Source organism: Microcaecilia unicolor, chromosome 4, assembly GCF_901765095.1.
Source record: "Microcaecilia unicolor chromosome 4, aMicUni1.1, whole genome shotgun sequence".
Lineage (NCBI taxonomy): Eukaryota > Metazoa > Chordata > Amphibia > Gymnophiona > Siphonopidae > Microcaecilia > Microcaecilia unicolor.
Window position 1 is genome coordinate 317,067,726 of NC_044034.1, and position 19,302 is coordinate 317,087,027.

The following is a 19,302-nucleotide window of genomic DNA, read 5'->3' on the forward strand; positions in this document are numbered from 1 at the left end:
ATGAAGAAAAATGAAGAGTATCTATACAGTAGGTTGGACAGAAAGACAGAAGAACTATAACAAAGTGGTTACATGGAAACTCCTACATATACTCAAAGAAACACTATTTTTTCTTAGTTTAGAGAGCTATCAACATCAATGCCATTGGAGGACACCAACACACTTATATGGCTATGGAAGAAAGGTGGCAGAGAGGGAAAAAGATTGAGACATTTAAATACTTCCATGGCATAAATGCACAGGAGGCAAGTCTCTCAACTGAAAGGAAGCTTGGGAATGAGGGGACATAGGATAAATATGAAAGAGAAAAGACTCAAGAGTAATCTAATGAAATACTTCTTTATGGAAAGGGTGAAGGATGTGTGGAACAGTCTTCTGGTGGAAGTGGTGGAGACCAAGATCAACTAAATTCAGGAAAGCATGGGATAAGCATATTGGATCTCTAAGGGAGAGGATGGAGTGGATGGTATGGATGGGCAGACTGATAGGTCATATGTTTATCTGCCATCATTTTCTATATTTTTATTTCATCCTGCTTGTCCTGTACACAACTCTGTCCCACCTCTCCCGCAGCACTCATCCAAGAAGCAGTACAAACCTGTCCGGTTTGAGGCCACAGAGTCAGTCTGGGATACAAGACGCTGGGGCATGGGGGCTTCCAGTCCAGGGATCAGACTTTCAATGGGTACCTCTGCTTTACCTTTCATAGGGAAGAAAAGCAAGGTCAGCGAAGGAGAATGGGGTTAGCCATAACGAAACATGAACACAAGTGCCCCACAAAATCTAGCCCAAAGCTGACAGTACAAGACTGTCTTGATCCATCTCTGCAGCTACTCTGGAACTTCCAAATCTTTCTCCACAGTTCTCTAGGTAAATGGTTTTTAACACAAGTACTGTGGAAGAGAGGCTATACAGCTTAGGCCACAGATAACTCAAAAGGTCTGATTCTTACAGAATGTACTGACAGTCACTTAACACCCTCTAATTGCTCAAAAATAGAAAGAGGTCAATCTGAACAAACAACTTATACCTAATTTAAATTTTAAATGTATGCAGATATGTGGTGAGAAGAGGGAGTTAACAGAACATTCTTCTCTCCTCCCTTCCCTCCATCTCACAGCAAATTTTTCTCTGGGATAAACAAGCTGGTGTGTTACAGTAGGCTGGGATTTAGCCTACAAAGGTCAAGGAATCAGCAGCTCTTGGGTTCTTATTCTTGGGCCCTGCCACTGTGTGCCCCTAGGGTTCCTTTATTCCTTCTACCCTATCTCCAGTTTCAGGAGATGTTATGCTGTCTCAAAGCTGGCTATATGCAAATCTGGGATGCACTAACAGGAGCTGCGATGTTCACCAATCTCGGCGTGGTAGTGTGTGCATGACAGTATAAATCACGTTAAGGCACAAACTTTTGGGGAGGAAGGAAGAATGAATAAACCTTGTCCTAGAGAAATAAAAATACATTTTTATGTTATAATATACTTCTATACCGCTGATGCCTTCAGGTTTTAAGCGGTTTACATATTTTAAAAAAATCTCCTGGGAAGCAAAACAAAAAAACAAAACAAAAAAATAAATCTTATCGAAGAACTAACTAACAAATGTCTTAAGTTTTTACATTTTTCTTCAATAAGAAAAAAGAAAACTGAGCAGCAAAACAAATGTTAAAACTACTCCAGAACCTTGATGCTTGAACTGTAAGAAGTCTATCAAATATTTTAAACCTCTTTACACCCATAACAGATGGCAGAACAAAAAAATGAATTATGAAATGATCTTCTGTCCCTATTATTGGAGATAAATTCCATATGATTATATAAACTGGCCATTCACCATTTAAAATCTTACATAAAAAACAAAAGAATTTGAACATAACTCTCGCCTCTATAGGCAACCAGTGTACTTCAGCAAAATATAGAGAAATTTTATCCTGCTTCTGTAGTGAAAAAATTAATCGGATGGCAGAATTCTGAATTGTTTGCAATCGCCGGATAACTTGTCTAGGCACACCCATAAAGATAACAGAGAGCATAACTTTGCAGATGACAGCACACTCAATTTTTGTAAGAAACCAGGTTTTGTTTCATACAGCTTTACAAGAGTCACACTGTGCAAACTGTGTTATCAGGCTCAACATGCAAAACCTAAGCACATGACATAGTACAGTGCATGCTCCCCCCATAACATTACCATTCATAGTATCAGAGGTGCTACCGAAGGGATCACTCAGAGGTAAGAGGTCAGGGAGCAGAAGCGTGGGCTCAGGAGACTTGAGACCCTCAATCAGTTTCTCTGGGTTTGGGTTAAGCAGAAAGCAAGAATCAAGAAAAAAAAAAAAAAGATACATATCTAGGCAAATGAAAAAAGCAGGTTAATACATAATGTATACTCAAATACTGTATGCAAAAAGGGTTTAAAAAAAAAAAGGTTTGGATAACTTCCCAAAACAAAAGTCCATAAGACATTATTAACATGGACTTGGGAATCCACTTCTTATTTCTGTTTTATTCTTTTGGTATATTGCTAGGTACTTATGACCTGGATTGGCCACTGTTGGAAACAGAATACTGGGCTTATGTTCTTAAAAGTTGAGAGGTCCCTGGTCAAATTGTTTCAAAGGATCCCTAAATAATCAAAAGCTGATAACCTCTACATGGTATAAAACTAAACAGGCATCTCTCTGCACATTTAAATGCATAGCTACTACTTGTAGGATTAATTTTACATGATTCATATTAAGAAAAACTCTTAAATACAGCACATTCAAAAATTTGGCCACCCTTCCAGTCAGTTCTTTGTAACTCCACCTTGGGTAGAAATAAAAGCCTCCAAACATTTTCTATAGCCAGCAGAGTCCCTTTCTTTTTTTTCTGGAGTTTCTTTCCTACCCTCCTTTACTCGAAATCTAGATCTCCCCACAGATTTTCAACAACATTCAGGTCATACAAAACCTTCATCTTCTTTTCAAGTAATTACCACAATGTGAGACACTTTTAAAATAAGCCTGAAGGATGGTGTAGAAAGACAATGCGAGAGAAACTTCCCTCTCAATTGGAACGAACAGAATATGAAATATATAGGTCTGCAGATTCCACGGCATCTGTCTCCATTTTATAACGTGAATGTAACCCCTCTCGAGAGCCTTATGTACTTACTAACTTGAACACTGGCAGTGTCTGCCCTTGTCTTTAAGTGGCAGAGCAAATTTGAAGTGGTTATACCTGTTAAAAATGCTGCCCTTGATATTACAGCTCCAGACTGTGGAATGGGATGTTTCAGAATTTGGTTGGGGGGGGGGAGACCAGAGATGAGGGTGCGATTTTTGCAGCTCAGAACGTGAGAGAGTGGCTCAGTTTATAATTTGGCCTGCTAAATGCGCTGTGTGAGAGATTGGGTTTTTGGTACCAACACCTTTTTTTGATGTGCAGCTGTAACATATTAGTACTCCCTTTAACCTGGCACTCCTCCTACATGCAAAGACTCCCTCCTTACCCCTTGAAATATCACATATCTTAGTTAAACCTGTGAAGTGGGCATGGGAGGTCAAGTGTAAAACACGATGTGGACCCACATCAGTCCAGATTTTGCTACTGGAAGGCAACGGAGATTTTAGCCATGGCACGTGTGAACACTGTTTTAAAATTTGCATCAAAAAGGGCTTACCTTAGTTCAACATTTTTTAGAGGAGGATGAGGTAGAATTCTTAGGCTTTAGCAGTTTAAGTGATATCTATGGGCTGACTGAGACTGTGGTAAAGGCGGTTCCAATATATACAAACTAGGGCATTTTTTGTTGTTGAGGGGAGAGGGGTTGGCCTAGATATGGAATTTTGTTTTTCTAAAGCAGTGGGGAGGATGTGGGGTCCATGCCCTAGACACCAGGGAGGGGTCAGGTCAGGGGTGTCCTCAACACCAGGGAATTCTGTTGTATTATGTCCGGGGGGGGGGGGGGCGGGGGGGAGCAGAGGGTGCCAGTGCAAAAAGCTAACCAACATGGATGCCAGGTCAGGCAATGCAGCCCTAGACCTGGTGAAAACCTCTGTGCAATAACCGCATTCCAGAAGCCTTGTTTTCTTTTGTGCATTGTGGCAGCATAACGGCCTCACATGCATTCAACTGAATGCAATGTCTAGCCATGTATGCTGCATAAGGTAAACCACACTTGGCCCTTTTCCTGCATTGCTTGTGCACGTATACATCATGGTATCTGCCTGGCTCAGCTGGTGGCAGCCTTCTGCACTGGCTCCCGAGTCAATAGTTTAGAGAAGCCCATGGTTGTTGAAAGTAGACAGAACCACCATCATAAGCTGAAAAATGAGAAGGATCACGGTATTTGTTCAACAATGGAATTAAATTCATTTAACTAACTGAAGGCCTAACCAAAGTCACTAAACATTTTGAGCTTTAACTAGTGTGACAAGGCGGTGGCCGTAGCTAGAAGGTTGTTAGGCTGTATAGAGAGAGGTGTGACCAGCAGAAGAAAGGGGGTGTTGATGCCCCTGTATAAGTCGTTGGTGAGGCCCCACCTGGAGTATTGTGTTCAGTTTTGGAGGCCGTATCTTGTTAAGGATGTAAAAAGAATTGAAGCGGTGCAAAGAAAAGCTACGAGAATGGTATGGAATTTGCGTTACAAGACGTATGAGGAGAGACTTGCTGAACTAAACATGTATACTCTGGAAGAAAGGAGAAACAGGGGTGATATGATACAGACGTTCAAATATTTGAAAGGTATTAATCCGCAAACAAACCTTTTCCGGAGATGGGAAGGTGGTAGAACGAGAGGACATGAAATGAGATTGAAGGGGGGCAGACTCAAGAAAAATGTCAGGAAGTATTTTTTCACGGAGAGAGTAGTGGATGCTTGGAATGCCCTCCCGCGGGAGGTGGTGGAAATGAAAACAGTAACGGAATTCAAACATGCGTGGGATAAGCATAAAGGAATCCTGTGCCGAAGGAATGGATCCTCAGGAGCTTAGTCAGGATCGGGAGGCGGGGCTGGTGGTTGGGAGGCGGGGATAGTGCTGGACAGACTTGTACGGTCTGTGCCAGGGCCGGTGGTGGGCAGCGGGACTGGTGGTTGGGAGGTGGGGTTGGTGCTGGGCAGACTTGTGCGGTCTGTGCCGGAGCCGGTGGTTGGGAGGAGGGGCTGGTGGTTGGGAGGCGGGGATAGTGCTGGGCAGACATATACGGTCTGTGCCCTGAAGAGCACAGGTACAAATCAAAGTAGGGTATACACAAAAAGCAGCAAATATGAGTTATCTTGTTGGGCAGACTGGATGGACCGTGCAGGTCTTTTTCTGTCGTCATCTACTATGTTACTATGTTATGTTACTATGTATTTTGTTTATTTATTTATTTGGTTCACTTATATCCCACATTTTCCCAGCTTATGCGGGCTCAATATGGCTAACGAAGTTACTGAAAAATTACATAATACAACAGGATAAATTTGGTCCAGTATACAAAGGTTACAAATTTAAGTACAGAGTGGCTAAAATAAGAGAATACGGATGGGAATACAGGAGCAGCAAAAGGCTGTATGAACCAACTGGAAAGGTACTAAAACGTGTACCTGCCCATTAACTTTTTCATTATTTTCAGTCTGTTAGAAATGAGCAAGTTAATAACTGTGCTAAAATATGCAGAATGATGTCTTTAATTTTATACCATATAGAGGTTGAATCAGCTTCCCTTCACAGAGATTCACTGAAACTATACATTTTGCCGAGGAGTACTTAAAACGTCTGCACACAATTGTAATTTGATGAATATTCATCGTGAATCTTCTGAAAACCCACCCTTTTCACTTTGGAACCAGTACTGCCGATTTTGTGTTTGTGCCAAACAGCTCATATGAGACATGTCTGGTGGCTACTGAAGGAAGAGGGGGTTACAGCACCAATTAATCAAGCAGGAAAAGATCAACAAGGTTTTCATATAACCCTATGCCAACTGTGAAGAGGGAACCTCCGGAGCTGTCAAGCTAACTGCTTCTGCATTGAACCCACAGATACACTTCATATACTGCAGTATCACAATACATAGAGGCATATTTTCAAAGCACTTAGCCTTCCAAAGTTCCATAGGTTACTATGGACCTTTGGAAGGCTAAGTGCTTTGAAAATATGCCTGATAGTGTCTCTGGAAAAACAGGACCCCCCCCCCCCCCCCAACATTTTTCCAAATAACCCAAAAACAAAATACACTATTATTAAAAAAAAAATTACTATTATTGACAGACACTACTGCAAGATGCTATAAAAACTGGATAATCCCCGTTTTCGAAATTACATCATTCAGGAAGTAACCATTAAATTCTGTTTTCGCAAAATGGGATTTAGCAAAGATGATAAAAGTTGTAATTAAATTTTTGCGACAAAATAAGGTACACAGTGCAAAGTTTTTGCTGAGGGAGTTTCCTAATAAAGGCTGGATTAATATATTTTCAAAGGTCATGCTAAATGTTTAAACAATTGCAAAGTATTATGAAACTATGTAAGGGGTCCCGTTTTATCCCCAGACATTGTGTACAGGAGTGCAGAGAGGGTGTTGCATTTTATTTTGAGACACAATGCTGGAAATTTGATTATGAAAAACATGAGACTGGGCTGTGCAGGCATTAACACACGGCTTAGTAAACAGAGGGGTAAGAAATTAATCCCCAGATTCTATAAAGCGCAAATTAAGTTCCATGCACAAATCCCATTGTATTCCGGATTTGCAAGCACAGCTTAATTACTTAACGAGCCAATCAGCGCTGATAAATGCCACTTAAGCAACTACCAACACTAATTGGCATTAATTAGAATTTACGCGCACAATTGTCTAAGTGTATTCTGTAACATGATGCATATACGTTCTAAGTCGAATAGCTGAAAATAGCAGTCACAGCAGTGCAACTGACAGTCACATGGATAGATGAATGGGGTTAAGGCCGCTCAATCCCTCCCATGCAAGCCTGTATGCACAGGTTCATAAAATGAACAACAAAAAAAGATTTGCTCGTGGGCCTGCTACCTACAACCAACTACACAGACAACTGAGACACTTCTAGGTCAAATACTGAAAACCTGACCAATTAAACAGAAGAACTGAAAGTTCTCTCCCCTTTTTTTTTTTTTTTTTTTTTTAAGCTCTCCAGGTCATTAGCCTAGCCTTTAGTTTAAAATCATCATCGTGTCCCTCCAGCTAAATCATTAGGTTCTAATACTGAGGGTCTGGCGTTTCTTGCTATTCAGTCATCAAGGCACAAAAATGCATACAAGCTGGGCTTGTCTCTTTCCTACATATTTCCCAGCCTGCACCTTATTCCCTATCTCATGTACCCGATAAGAATCAAGATCTACTGGGAGATTAATCTCACCAGTTTCCAGTTACAAAGCTATACCCGGACAATGCCTGGTATCTGGAGGCTTCCAGTGCATGGCGGCAAATCAGACTGTTCACTCCCAAAACTCAGCAGGAAGAAAAAAATAAGGCTTTTTACTTACTCTATAATTTACTCTACAATTTATGAACTCTAATGTAATAGCACTCTGTATTTCTCATTCCGGAAAATTACAGCATAATGTAAGCCACATTGAGCCTCCAAATAGGTGGGAAAATGTGGGATACAAATGCAACAAATAAATAAAATAAATAAAGTGAGTGGCAGCAGCACAGCCAGAAGAGATTCACACTTGTTCAGAATACAAAACTTTCAGGAAACAGGTGAAAACCTGGTTATTCTCTAAGCGGTATGGGAGAGGCTGAAGAAAGAGGGGCCCAATATTCAAAAGGATGTAAACGGCCAGGAGAGGCTTCTGGCCGCTTAAGTCGCGTGTCCAGAGCTAAATCAGTGCAGCTGAAAATGCCGAGTTAGCACTCAAGCCAAAACTGGCGATTCTGGAGGCAAGTTGGCACTTAACTGGTTAAGGTAACTGCATAAATAGGACCACATAAAACACAGTCTTAAAGTCCCAAATATTGGACCCCAGGGTTTGTAAAGGGATTAGATTTATGAGGGGTTGTAGGGAAGGGTAGTTATGAGGTATGAATTTGGCTGTACAATCCTGAGTCAGTAGACAGACGCAACATATAAAAATCAAAACAAATAATTCTACAGTAACCCTAATTTTATAGCAGATGCTACATAAACGCTCCATCTCCAAAGTTCCTACTGTCTCACACTCTGAAAACCAGTTGAACACAGGGGTTTCAACTTATCCTCAGGACCAGATTTTCACGCTATCCACAAAGAATATGCATAATGGAGATCTGTCTGCACTGGCGACATGGTATTTGCACATTTCTCTCATGCATATTCACTGTATCCCGGTTGAAATTTTTGTGTGATAGCCAGAGCTATTATTTTATAAATGTGTTTTATTCAAAAGCAATCTTGACACAACTTTAGGAAGAGGCTGCTATGCCCCTGGAAACAAATTTATTAAGAGGCACTTCGCATATAAATCTTCAATTCCTGTGATTAACTCAACAGTGTCACCTACATTCAGAGTGGAAGTAAAGACTGGGACAATTTACATTCTGTTAAATCAATAATTGGTACTATTTGTGATCTACTGACGTATTCAGAATGGGATACATTCTGCTGAAAGTTGGTTGTATCCAGATGGCACACTGATTTTATCTTGGTTGTGCCCACTCTTATTTATCTTTCTAAAGTCTGCTCTGAAGGTAAATGTGAAGAAACAGTGGAGGTCTTTACTAAAGCTTAGCTTGAGTTACCTGCAGCAGGATCCATAGGAATAAAATGGGCCTTTTTGCAGAAAACTCGAGCTAATCTTTAGTAAAAGACCCCCAGTGTGTTTTAAGCATGTAAAATGTATTGGATATTTTCCTGTATAGTTCTGAAGTGTATTTCTCCTGTTTGGCCAGCAGATGGTACATGTTTATGCTTAAAGCTGTTACAGAGGACTGACTTGTCTTTCTGTATTTGGCACACAGATACTAGGAAGTGTCTGTAGTGATATAACCAGTTTTTATTTGAAACTCGACTGTTCTGGGCTCTGATTGTCCTGGAGTTTGAAATTACCCAGTAGTGCTGATTGTTGCTTCAGTCTTAGCCTAGAAGAAGAGGGAGACAGATCTCTTTGCTAAGACTCTGTGAACAATTATATGTCCTGATCTTCCCGGTACTGTTTAGCCAGTACGCAAATGTTTAGTTAGTGTTATAATTGATCCATATTTCAGTTAGCCGTTATTGTATGCTAATTGCACGTTTTTTTGTTCATTACTCCATTGTGAGAACATATTTGTTTGTTCGTTCTGCCTGTCTGGACTGATAAAGAATCCTGGTGATTTGTGTGTTGGGTCTGTGAGTGCTTTCTGGGAACTGTGGAACCACTGGGAGTGTCCAGCAACCCAGAAATCACTGGGGATAATTTGAGAGCGGGAGACTCACCCAGAGGTGGTTGTGACCCAGTCGGTGGAAGGAGGGTGCTAGTGTAGAACACAAGCAGCAGGTGTAGGCAAACCTGAGCTAAGCTGGGGATAGACCCTCTAAGTGGATGCAGGGTAATCCCAGGCTGGTGTCTACGCATTTCGTGACAGACAAGGAAGGAACAGCAAATAAATCTCCTCCATAATTCAATCAGGGGGCTCAGAGGTCTTTTGATTTAAACAAGGGATGCCTTTAAGAAAAATATTTTTAGTTCACCGTATTTTTAATTTCCCTAAATCAGAATCTCTTATGGCTCAGAGTTAATCCAGAATGTATTAAAATACTCAACTAGCCTTTTAATTCTTTGTGATTTCTACGTTCACACGAATCATATTACTTCAGTGGAAGATCTTTTGAACACTAAGGGATCCTTTTACTAAGCCCTGCTAAAAAGTGGCTGCACTGTGAGCACATGGGTTCCGAACAACTGGCCACTTTTAGCACGTCAGTAAAATGGCCACTCACTAATTTCCCCATTAGCATGTGGCCATTACCACCAGGAGTCCTTACCACCACCTATTTAGGAGGTAGTAAGGGCTCCCACGCTAAATCAGGTAGCATGCGGTAATACACCTAATCTCCCCCCCCCCCCCCCCCCCAAAGACACGCCTCCCACACAGGAAAATAAAAAATATTTTCCAGCATGGGATTAGTGCATGCTAAACAGAATGCTACCGCAGGACACCTGAGTGCATCCCGTGGTAGGCCTACTGCACCTTAGTAAAAGGGTCCCTAATTCTGTATTGCTTCCCCCAGCTGATTTATAAGCAGACACTCATTTAAAGGACCTACATTAGTCTGTATCTAATGAGCGAGTCAGGCTTTCTTGGGTTATACAGGAACCCACTCTGGAAGAAACGGTCAGGTAAGATCATCTGACATTTTTTTGTTTCGATTTGAAAGCTCAGAAAACCAGGCATGTAGGGTAGGGGGAGGGAAACACTTAGGAATTAAGGGTTGAAAGGGAGCTGGGGGGGGGGGGGTGAGGGAGGGGAAGGGAAATGATAGGGGGCAACGTAGATCCCACCACCTGTGTTTAGACAGGCAAAAAGCAAAGTTGGGGATAATTTAGAGAGGAACATGGATGGAGGGTACTGTATTTAGAGAATTGAGTGAAATTTACAAGATGTGTTAATGTTGGTATTACAAGTTAGTTGGACAGTCAATATGTTGAGATTATGTAAAGAAATGGAACTATACAGTGGTGTATATTGAATGGTCTGACTGTTACAAATGTTTTTAAATATTGCAAAACATTCAATAAAAATTTAAAGTTAAAAAAAAAGGCATGTTTCAAAGGTTTGCAAGTTACAAGTAAAAATAAATAAATTTAACCTCTTAACAGATATTTAGAAGCATTAGATCTTTAAGGAACTTAGGATAATTGTTCTAGGACTGAATAAATCAACACCTGGCATGATGCCAGTAAACAAGCCAATAGACAGAACTGCTCTTATTAAACAGTGACAGATCATTATCAGTTCAATGTTATTCTCCTGAACTAAACTGAAAGCCAAAATGGAGGCTGTGACATGTATATGGTTTAGAACAAACAGTTCTGAGGACAGAGCTCTCTCAACAGCATGGAAGCTCACACATTTTCAGTAGCAGCTCAAGTTACATTCAGGTACAGCAGGTATTTTTCTGCCCCTGAAGGGCTCCCAATCTGTTTGTACCTGAAGCAATAGAGGATTAAATACCTTACTCAGAGTCACAAGGAGCCACAGTGTAACCGGACTTCCCTAGTTCTCAACCTACTGCTCTAACCATTACACTACTCCATTCCCTCAAGATAACATCAGGATCAAGGAAAATAAAAAGGCACACGTTTCTAGTCAGATATATGTCAAACCTAGTGTTCTGCTCCTGTTGGTAAGGCATCTTGCTTTGTATCATGTCTAGTGGCCCCCAGTATGGTAGAGGCCAAACCGAACCTGTGCTAAAATTTGTGGCTTGGTTTCTGCCAGAACTGGGACCAAAATTGTTTCCCCAACCCCCGCCACTGAAGGCCAGCCTCCCCATGACAGAAAACACATCTTCCCCTCCCGGGCTGGACAACACTCTGGCCTCCTCCCCCCTCCCTTCAGCGTACCCATGTAAGAGATATGTGTCAGCTGCCAGAACTTGAATCACACCTTGCATTTCCTCCTGTAACTGAAACACCTTGTTTTTATTTTCTAAGAACCAAAAGAGTGAATCCACAAGGCCCTTTACAAAGGGGTCCCTCACAATAAAATTAGTGTGTAAAACTGAGACCTTTAGGTGGCTACACGTCTAGGATATACAGATGTTTGCTCAGTTTGTCACTTAAACCCGTTTCAGTGACTGCATAGGATGATTCTTTCTGGAAGGGATTCTCTTGCCTACTGGTGTCAGTTTTGGAACACTCAATCCCCACAGTGCAATTACGCTTTTTTTTCTCCGAGGAGAGGGAAATGGGTTTGGCCGCTTTCAGAGTAGCTAAAATGAACAATTGCAATATATCGATATAAGCAGTTTGATAATGAGATAGGTTTCCACTTATGTTCTGTTCCAGAAGTGCGTGAGTGGAGGAGTGGCCTAATAAAATTTCACTGACATTCCTAGTGACCTTGGGAAGTCACTTAACTTTCCGTTGTCTCAGGTACAAACAGATAGTAAGCCCTCCACAGTCAGGGAATACCTACTGTACCTGAATGTAACTCGCCTTGAACTACAACTGAAAAAGCATGAGCTAAATTCAAATCCTTTCCCCCATTCCCAAAAGACAGCTCATGAGGATAGTAGTCTTCAGAAAACATTTCAGTTCCTCCATAAAAAGAACTATGTACAGAACCTAAAATTTACTTACATTTCTGTTAATAAATTCTGCTCCTATATACCAGTTCTTGAGGACCATTGTGCTTTTTTCCTGTAGTCTTACATTTCTATCAACAAAACAAAAGCACAAATAGGCCTTCAAGACTGGAACAATAAAGAGTCCTTTAATTGGACAGATCCGACACAGGCCATGTTTCAGCATCAAACTGCACCTGCCCCAGGGGTCAAACAGAAACGAGTGCTCTCATCAAAAGCAAAAAGAGATCCAACAAGGTCCTTCAGATAACACTGCTAAGCTAGATCGAAAAGAACTATAAAAATGCCACAGCGCATATAAAGTATGCTCTGATGTGGAGAAATTATCCACATGTAAGAATTGGCAGCAAAATCAGTGAACCACATCCATGTGCGACAATGGCTTCCAACAAAACCGCCATTTCCTTTTGGGGACCTGTATGGCTGTCAATCTTTTTTTTGCTCAGTAAAATGAGATTATGCTGATTGGGTTATAGATTCTTTATCTGTGAGATCAGGAGTATTTGTGCATGATCATTTTATACCATCTGTTTTCAACGTCACAAGCGAAGTAATTCTTAACATATTTTAACAATTTTTGGACTAATAATGGGGGACAGAGAAAAGGAATGTGAGTGCTGGGGAAGATGTAAAATTTTTAAAGTCATATGCTGAATACTTCTCTTGTAAAAAAAAAAATGGAATCCAAATAAAAATGTGGATAAATTTAATTTTGCGAAGTAAAAACACAGATTATACATAACTTTTAGTACCCTCCTAAAATACCTAAACCTATGAGTTATAAACCCCTAGAATTAGAAGCTTTATACACACCTGTTTCCTGTTTTACTCTATTATGTGTTTTATTTTACATATGTTTTGTTTTTACCATTCGTTTTGACTCTCCATCTCTGTTCACTGCTCAGTTCTCATGAAGGCTAAGTAAATAAACAGTGGATATCCTGAAAATACACCTGGATGCGGGGTCCCAAGGATGGAATATTGCTATCCTAAGCTTGTGAGGAGCTGGGAAACACCTATCCACATAGCAAGGCGGGAAGGTGGCTTCCAATAACTATTCACAAGACTCAATAGTGGTGCTGTTTACCTGGCATGTCGGATACAGGAAGAGGAAGGAATGGGTCGGGTGTGGTCACCAACAGGGAGTTACTGTCCAAACTCAGAATGTCTTTTGCTTTTTCGGCTGGAAGATCCAGAGGGAGCAGTGATTGGAAGAAAAAAGAAAAGAGGAAAGAAACAGACTTTGAAGCTGAAAATAGACTGGGTACCAAAAATATGAAGGGACAGATGTCTAAAAGCAAGCCAGAAAACAAGAAAAAAAAATTACCATAAACAGGCACCAAGTTAGAAATTATACTGGATTCTGAAGTTCCCAATTACAAAAAAAAAAAAAAAAAACTACATCATCCTCCCCCTCATCTTCTATAATTCAAATTGTCAGTATTCCTATTTTGTGTTCTGAATACCCTTCACCCTGCAAAGCCCCCATGATGTTTTTTTTTCCTTTTCATCTCATCTGGGCATCACCACCAGGCAGGAGGATATGTCATGAGTGCAGGAAAGGCCCCTGTAGGCCAGCCCCTCCCACGAGTCCAGGCCCCCTGTACGAATCCTGGGCTTCCACCTTCCATCCAATTGCATTCTGGGAACTGCAGTCCTGGGTGTAGGAAAAGCAAGGCTTTTAAGGCAGGTTTATTTTTAAGAAAAAAAAGAAACCACAATACACCTCCCATGATTCCTCCCTTTAACAGCACCAACCGCACATCAGGTAGCTGGGGGAAGAGTGATGAAAGTGGTGGTCAATGATCTTTTGATGCAGCAGATAGGAGGGGCCTATTTATTCAAGTGCATTTCAATATTGACTTGCTGCATGAAATTCTATGTGAAAACCACTAAATTACAGTGCCTACAAGTTACTAAATACCACAAAAATGTTCCTTGTGCCACTATAGCCAGAAATGGGCAATGACAGTCCCATCTTGGGGGTCATTCACTTAAAGAAACAAGGCTCTTTGATATGTGCCACCCTCTCTGGCCAAAATCCTTGGTGGTCCATGAAGGTTAGTAAGTGTCCCCAAAACATCTACTTCTCCCAACACAAACTAAAAACAATAAATAAACACACAGCATCCCTAAATGAAGCCCCGCTCCCCTGCCAGCACAGATTCACCTCTAAAAGATGGCACCCCCCCCCCCCAGCTTACCCCATATTCTATATTGAGAATAAACAGGCAGAAATAATCTCCATTTGCTCCTGCTCCACGATTGCTGTGATACAAAATGGTGCCAGATGACCTACGAGCCGAAAGGGAGTTCTTTTTTTCATTACGGCAACAGAGCAGGCAAAAGGTGGGGAATCTCTGCTGCTCCCCTTCTGTCATTGTGAATTCTGGGGTAAGCTGGGGATAATCACCAAAGGTGGATTTTTACAACAGGATGGGGTTTCGTGGAATGGATTCTTTATTTATTTCTATGCCTGGGGTTGGGGGAGGTAGCTTAGACACTTTAACCCACAGGTCAGTGGGGTGATTTTGCTTTGATGTTTTCATATCAAGTGGGTACAAATACTTTTTACCGAACCCTGTAGTTTCTTTAAATGGTATTCTGGGGATGAATTTTTCAGTGAGGGCGTCATTTAAAGATGCAGCGTTTTCTTTTATTTATTAGGATAGCTTGTGTTGTAGGAAGCAGACATCCTTGAAATAAAAAAACTTCCATAGACCACCAGGGATTTTGGGCAGAGAGGATGGCATCTTAACCTAGCAATACTGCTGAATGGAGGCAAGGAGTTTTGACTCTCTCTCAAAGTACTTAATTTTTCCACAGTAACATAACACACTTCGCATTTTGTGAGCTGTGCCACTTGCCATAAAAATGAACTGCTTTGCTTGCATCTGCTCATTACCATTGCTGTGTTGCATCAGATTTAGGTGCTGATACATTTATTTGCAATTGGCGCACAACACATTTTACCACGTGATAAACAGTTTATCTTGGGAAAGCCTGTTACTGCAGTTTCATACGACAAAACTTGTGCGAACCTACACTTCATTCACCCATCACAAATAGCTGGTCAACTCATTTTACATTCCAAAGTACTTAAGTCTCACTACCACAGAGACCGAAAAAAAAGCCGGCACTAAATCATGCAGTCAGGCAATTTATTGGACTGGGATCCTATTACATGGTATTTCCAGCCCCATCCAAAAAACTCCATTTGCTTTTTTAGGCGTACACTAAACCGCAAAACACAGACCACGCCATGGCTCCAAATGAGCACACAGGTTTGAGCATTTTCAGTGGGAACACATCTTTGAATCTGGAATGTGAAACAGCACAGCCCCACTTACCCGAAGTGGATGCAAACTGAGATGTACCAAAGGCCTCGCTTTGGGTCACGGCTGGAGTGGCTTGGATATTAGCAATCAGGTTTTCCGCTGAACTGCAGAGATTCTCCCCTACTTTGCCTGAAACACCAAAAGACAACAACAATCCAGGTAAAAAGGCTGAGTCAGGTCCAGGGTTGTGGAAACTCCCATCCCATAACCCAGTGTTTCTCAACCCAGTCTTTGGGCACATCCAGCCAGTCAAGTTTTCAGAAGATCCACAATGAATACGTACGAGATAGAAGGCAGTGAATGCAAATCTCTCATGTTTATTCATTGTGGATCTTCTGAAAATATGACTGGCTGGGTGAGCCCCAAGGACTGGGTTGAGAAGCACTGCCATAATCTACCAAATATTCAAAACTGAAAAACAGGTCCAACTTAGTCTGCCACACATGGAGTCATGCGGCTGACAGCAGCCACACAGGATTATTCAAGTATGTCATGATAGTGCTGTTTTAACAAGGCCAGGGAGCTCATTTTCAAAGCACTTAGATTTACAAAGTTCTATAGATTACTATGTAACTTTGTAAGTCTAAGTGCTTTGAAAATATGCCTCCAGGTCAGAGACAGCTTCCATTCACTTGGAAAGCATTGCTCAAAATTCTACACCATTTCTACATTTTCAATGCATCCAGGGCTTTGCTTTTCCATTTGAAACGAAAAACTGGGAAGTCGCGAGGGCAGCTGCATGTCTCAGGACCTGTCCAGGGAGTGAAATTTATTTTTACTTTCAGGTGTCTGAATTGTCACTAACTTAGAAGATATGAGCAAAACCTTCTAACTCACCAATTTACATAAACTGAGGCTAGAAGGAAGGCAAATAAAATTATAAGAAGACTATAAAATGGTTGAATAGAAGCGAGTTTAAACCACAGGAGGAGAGACTTGGGTCAGACATCAGCAAAAGGTTTCTAATTGTGAGGGATAAATCAAGGGTTAGGCCATATTAAGAGTGAAGTGTGGGATTACCAACACTGGAGGGTTTTAAGAGACAGTAAAAGTATACATAGAGAAGGGGTTCTCAACCCAGTCCTGGGGACACATCCAGCCAGTCAGGTTTTCAGAATACACACAATGAATATGCATGAGACAGATTTGCATATAATGGAGGCAATGCATGCAAATCTCTCTCATGCATATTTATTGTGGGGTTTGTTGAAAACCAGACTGGTTGGGTGTGTCCCAAGGACTGGGTTGAGAACCCCTGGTCTAGTGGTATAAAACATCTAACAGCTTAAAGTGACCTCTAGTCCACCATTCTACGGCCTAAACATACTTAGAACTGTAATCAAGCCACTTTTCACCATTAATACTTAAACCATTTGTTCTCAACTGGTGGGCCACAGGGGAACTTCAGGGTGTCACAAATATTTGTGCATCTACGTATGAAACATTGTGGCTAACTCCAATGCTAAAGCCTTGCTTTCTCTATTCTTCTTGCCCCTTGTTTCATGGCCTCTCACCAGCAGCGGGAGTCACCACCTCCTCTGCCAGCTTTCCTTCTGAAATGGAAGCCATGCTGGGGCAGGAAGGGGGAGGGGTCTATGAGATTATGGAGCCCCTCTTGAAACTGGAACTGCCGAGGCAGCGAAAGTGGCAAGTAACAAGTGCTTCTCGACCAATTCCTGCTGGAAGCTATCCAGATGGGAAAAGGATGCCGAGGGAAGCGAGATAGAAGGAAATAGTGTGCCACTCCCAGGATCGGGGAGAAACATGATACTATGCCACAGTATAAAGGTCGGGAATCGCCAATTTAAAAATCTGAATTTTCTTTAAAGCCCTCACCCTTATATTAATCCCAATCTGCATTGAGTACACTAGGCCCCATTCACACCTTCCTTTTGCTCGTCTCCAAAAGCAAGCAAATGTGTCCATAATAGAAAAAGATAAAAGCTTGGCGACTTACTTTCCCCCAGTTTTGCAAAGTCTTTGTTCAGCAGCTCCTCGGCTGTCAGCTTGGAGAAGTTGTCATCATCGAAAGGGTTCCAGCCAGAAACGTCTGCAGGGTTATAGACGTTCTGCTGGGAGGTCCTTGGGGAGCCAGAGGGTGTGGTTGTAGCAGACCTGAAAAAAAGATTCCAGTCAGAAATTCCAATCTTATAATGTGGACTCCAGACACAGGCTAAAGTTCACTCCAGTTACAGTATCCAGTGTCCACCCTAAATGAGATAGTCACCCTAGTCCCAATACCAACCCCCAACTGGATGAAGAAGTCTGTGGCTCTGCTCTGATGTTCTCACATCACCACCTTTAAACACTGGAAGGTAGACAGGATACATTTAAAAATAAAACATGAAGAACAAATCCAGTCTAGTAGGCCCCGGCAAAAGAACAGAAGACTTATTTCAGGTCCTGGCTGCCAGAAGTCAGTCAGGCACTCAGAAAAGGGTACATGTGCAAAACTAGGGAAGGGAAGACCACTGTTATTGTACTGCCCCCTGCTGGCTACAGAGTGACTCAAGATTAATCTGGCAAGAGACTTCCATCCAGCTCTCAAGGCCTGTGAGAAATTTTGGGGGCTTTGGGCTGTGGAAGTACAGCATGTAGGTGATTGCCCAATATATTTCCTGGTATATGCCACAGTTCCCAGTTCTCTCATTTTCTTTTCAACTAGGTTCCCTCCATTTATCCTCAGGCTTTGCTGCTGTTTGTGCCTCCCTCTCACCTCTAGATAGCTGTTCTATAATAATACTTAAGTCACTCAGCTTTAACTCATAATGCACCTGAGGCTCTCTAACATCTGAATAAAGCCCTGTCTAGCTGCAGTTTTATGCAATGCTAAGAATCTCAAAATTCTCCAGAATATTCACATGTAGAACTGCAGACTCTCTTGAACAGAAAACACCAGCTTGGCAGTTTGTGACCTGTATTATATGAACCTAACACAGCATACGAGGGAGGATAGTGTAACATCTTCCAAGCAAGTCCAACCAGTCACTGTCAGAGACAGGATGCGACGGCAATCTGACCTATTGTGGCACCTTATATATTTCTCTGTTCTCCACCACCAGTTAGAGCAGGGGATCTATTCTGACAGCCTACATAACTTACTTGGACTTGTTGAGGCTTGCCTCGGCAGCAGCCGCCTGCAACAACTGTGTGGATTTGCTGGCAGGGACACCAAAGACAGCGCTGTGGGTGACATCGCTCAGAATCCTCCTGTGACCAGCACGCTGGGTCTTTGGTGAGGACGGAGGGGTAAGAGAACCCAGTTTCTGTCCTGCTGCAGGCTGGGGTACGACAGGCTGGGGTTTCTGTGGCAGCTGCCTTGTCGGAGCCTGAATCTAGCATTTGAAGAAAAAAAAAAACACATTCTTCAATGCAGTAAATGGTTGTTTCTCACTACAGCTTGCCGCTCTGTTGTATATACACACATGCATGTCAGTACACGTTATCGCTACAGAATTAAACAATGACATTAGCTCTTTGGTCAAGTCCTGTGATATTCCCCTATTTCACACACGAGCCAAGAGACACTTTTGGATAGGGAGGAGTGGCCTAATGGTTAGTGCAGCGAGCTTTGATCCTGGCAATCTAGGTTTGATTCCAACTGCAGCTCCTTGTGACCTTGGGCAAGTCACTTAACCCTCTTTTGCTCCCAGGTACAAAAACTTATCGATTGTGAGCCCTCTATGGACAG

At 41.9% G+C, this 19,302-nt stretch overlaps 1 protein-coding gene across 16 annotated transcripts in view; it reads right to left on the reverse strand.

Moving 5' to 3' along the window:
* Positions 1–19,302, reverse strand: part of AAK1 (AP2 associated kinase 1) — a 149,437-nt gene that overhangs the window by 59,137 nt on the left and 70,998 nt on the right. For 11 of the 16 annotated variants that reach the window (XM_030201872.1, XM_030201870.1, XM_030201882.1 and 8 more), the window contains 6 exons: positions 18,714–18,946; positions 17,569–17,726; positions 15,624–15,740; positions 13,361–13,456; positions 2,188–2,289; positions 599–700 (listed from right to left, as the gene is read on the reverse strand). In XM_030201872.1, coding sequence (XP_030057732.1) covers positions 599–700; positions 2,188–2,289; positions 13,361–13,456; positions 15,624–15,740; positions 17,569–17,726; positions 18,714–18,946 — 808 coding nt within the window. The remainder of the gene's footprint in view (positions 1–598; positions 701–2,187; positions 2,290–13,360; positions 13,457–15,623; positions 15,741–17,568; positions 17,727–18,713; positions 18,947–19,302) is intronic. The other 5 variants (XM_030201873.1, XM_030201880.1, XM_030201874.1 and 2 more) reach the window with 4 other exon arrangements.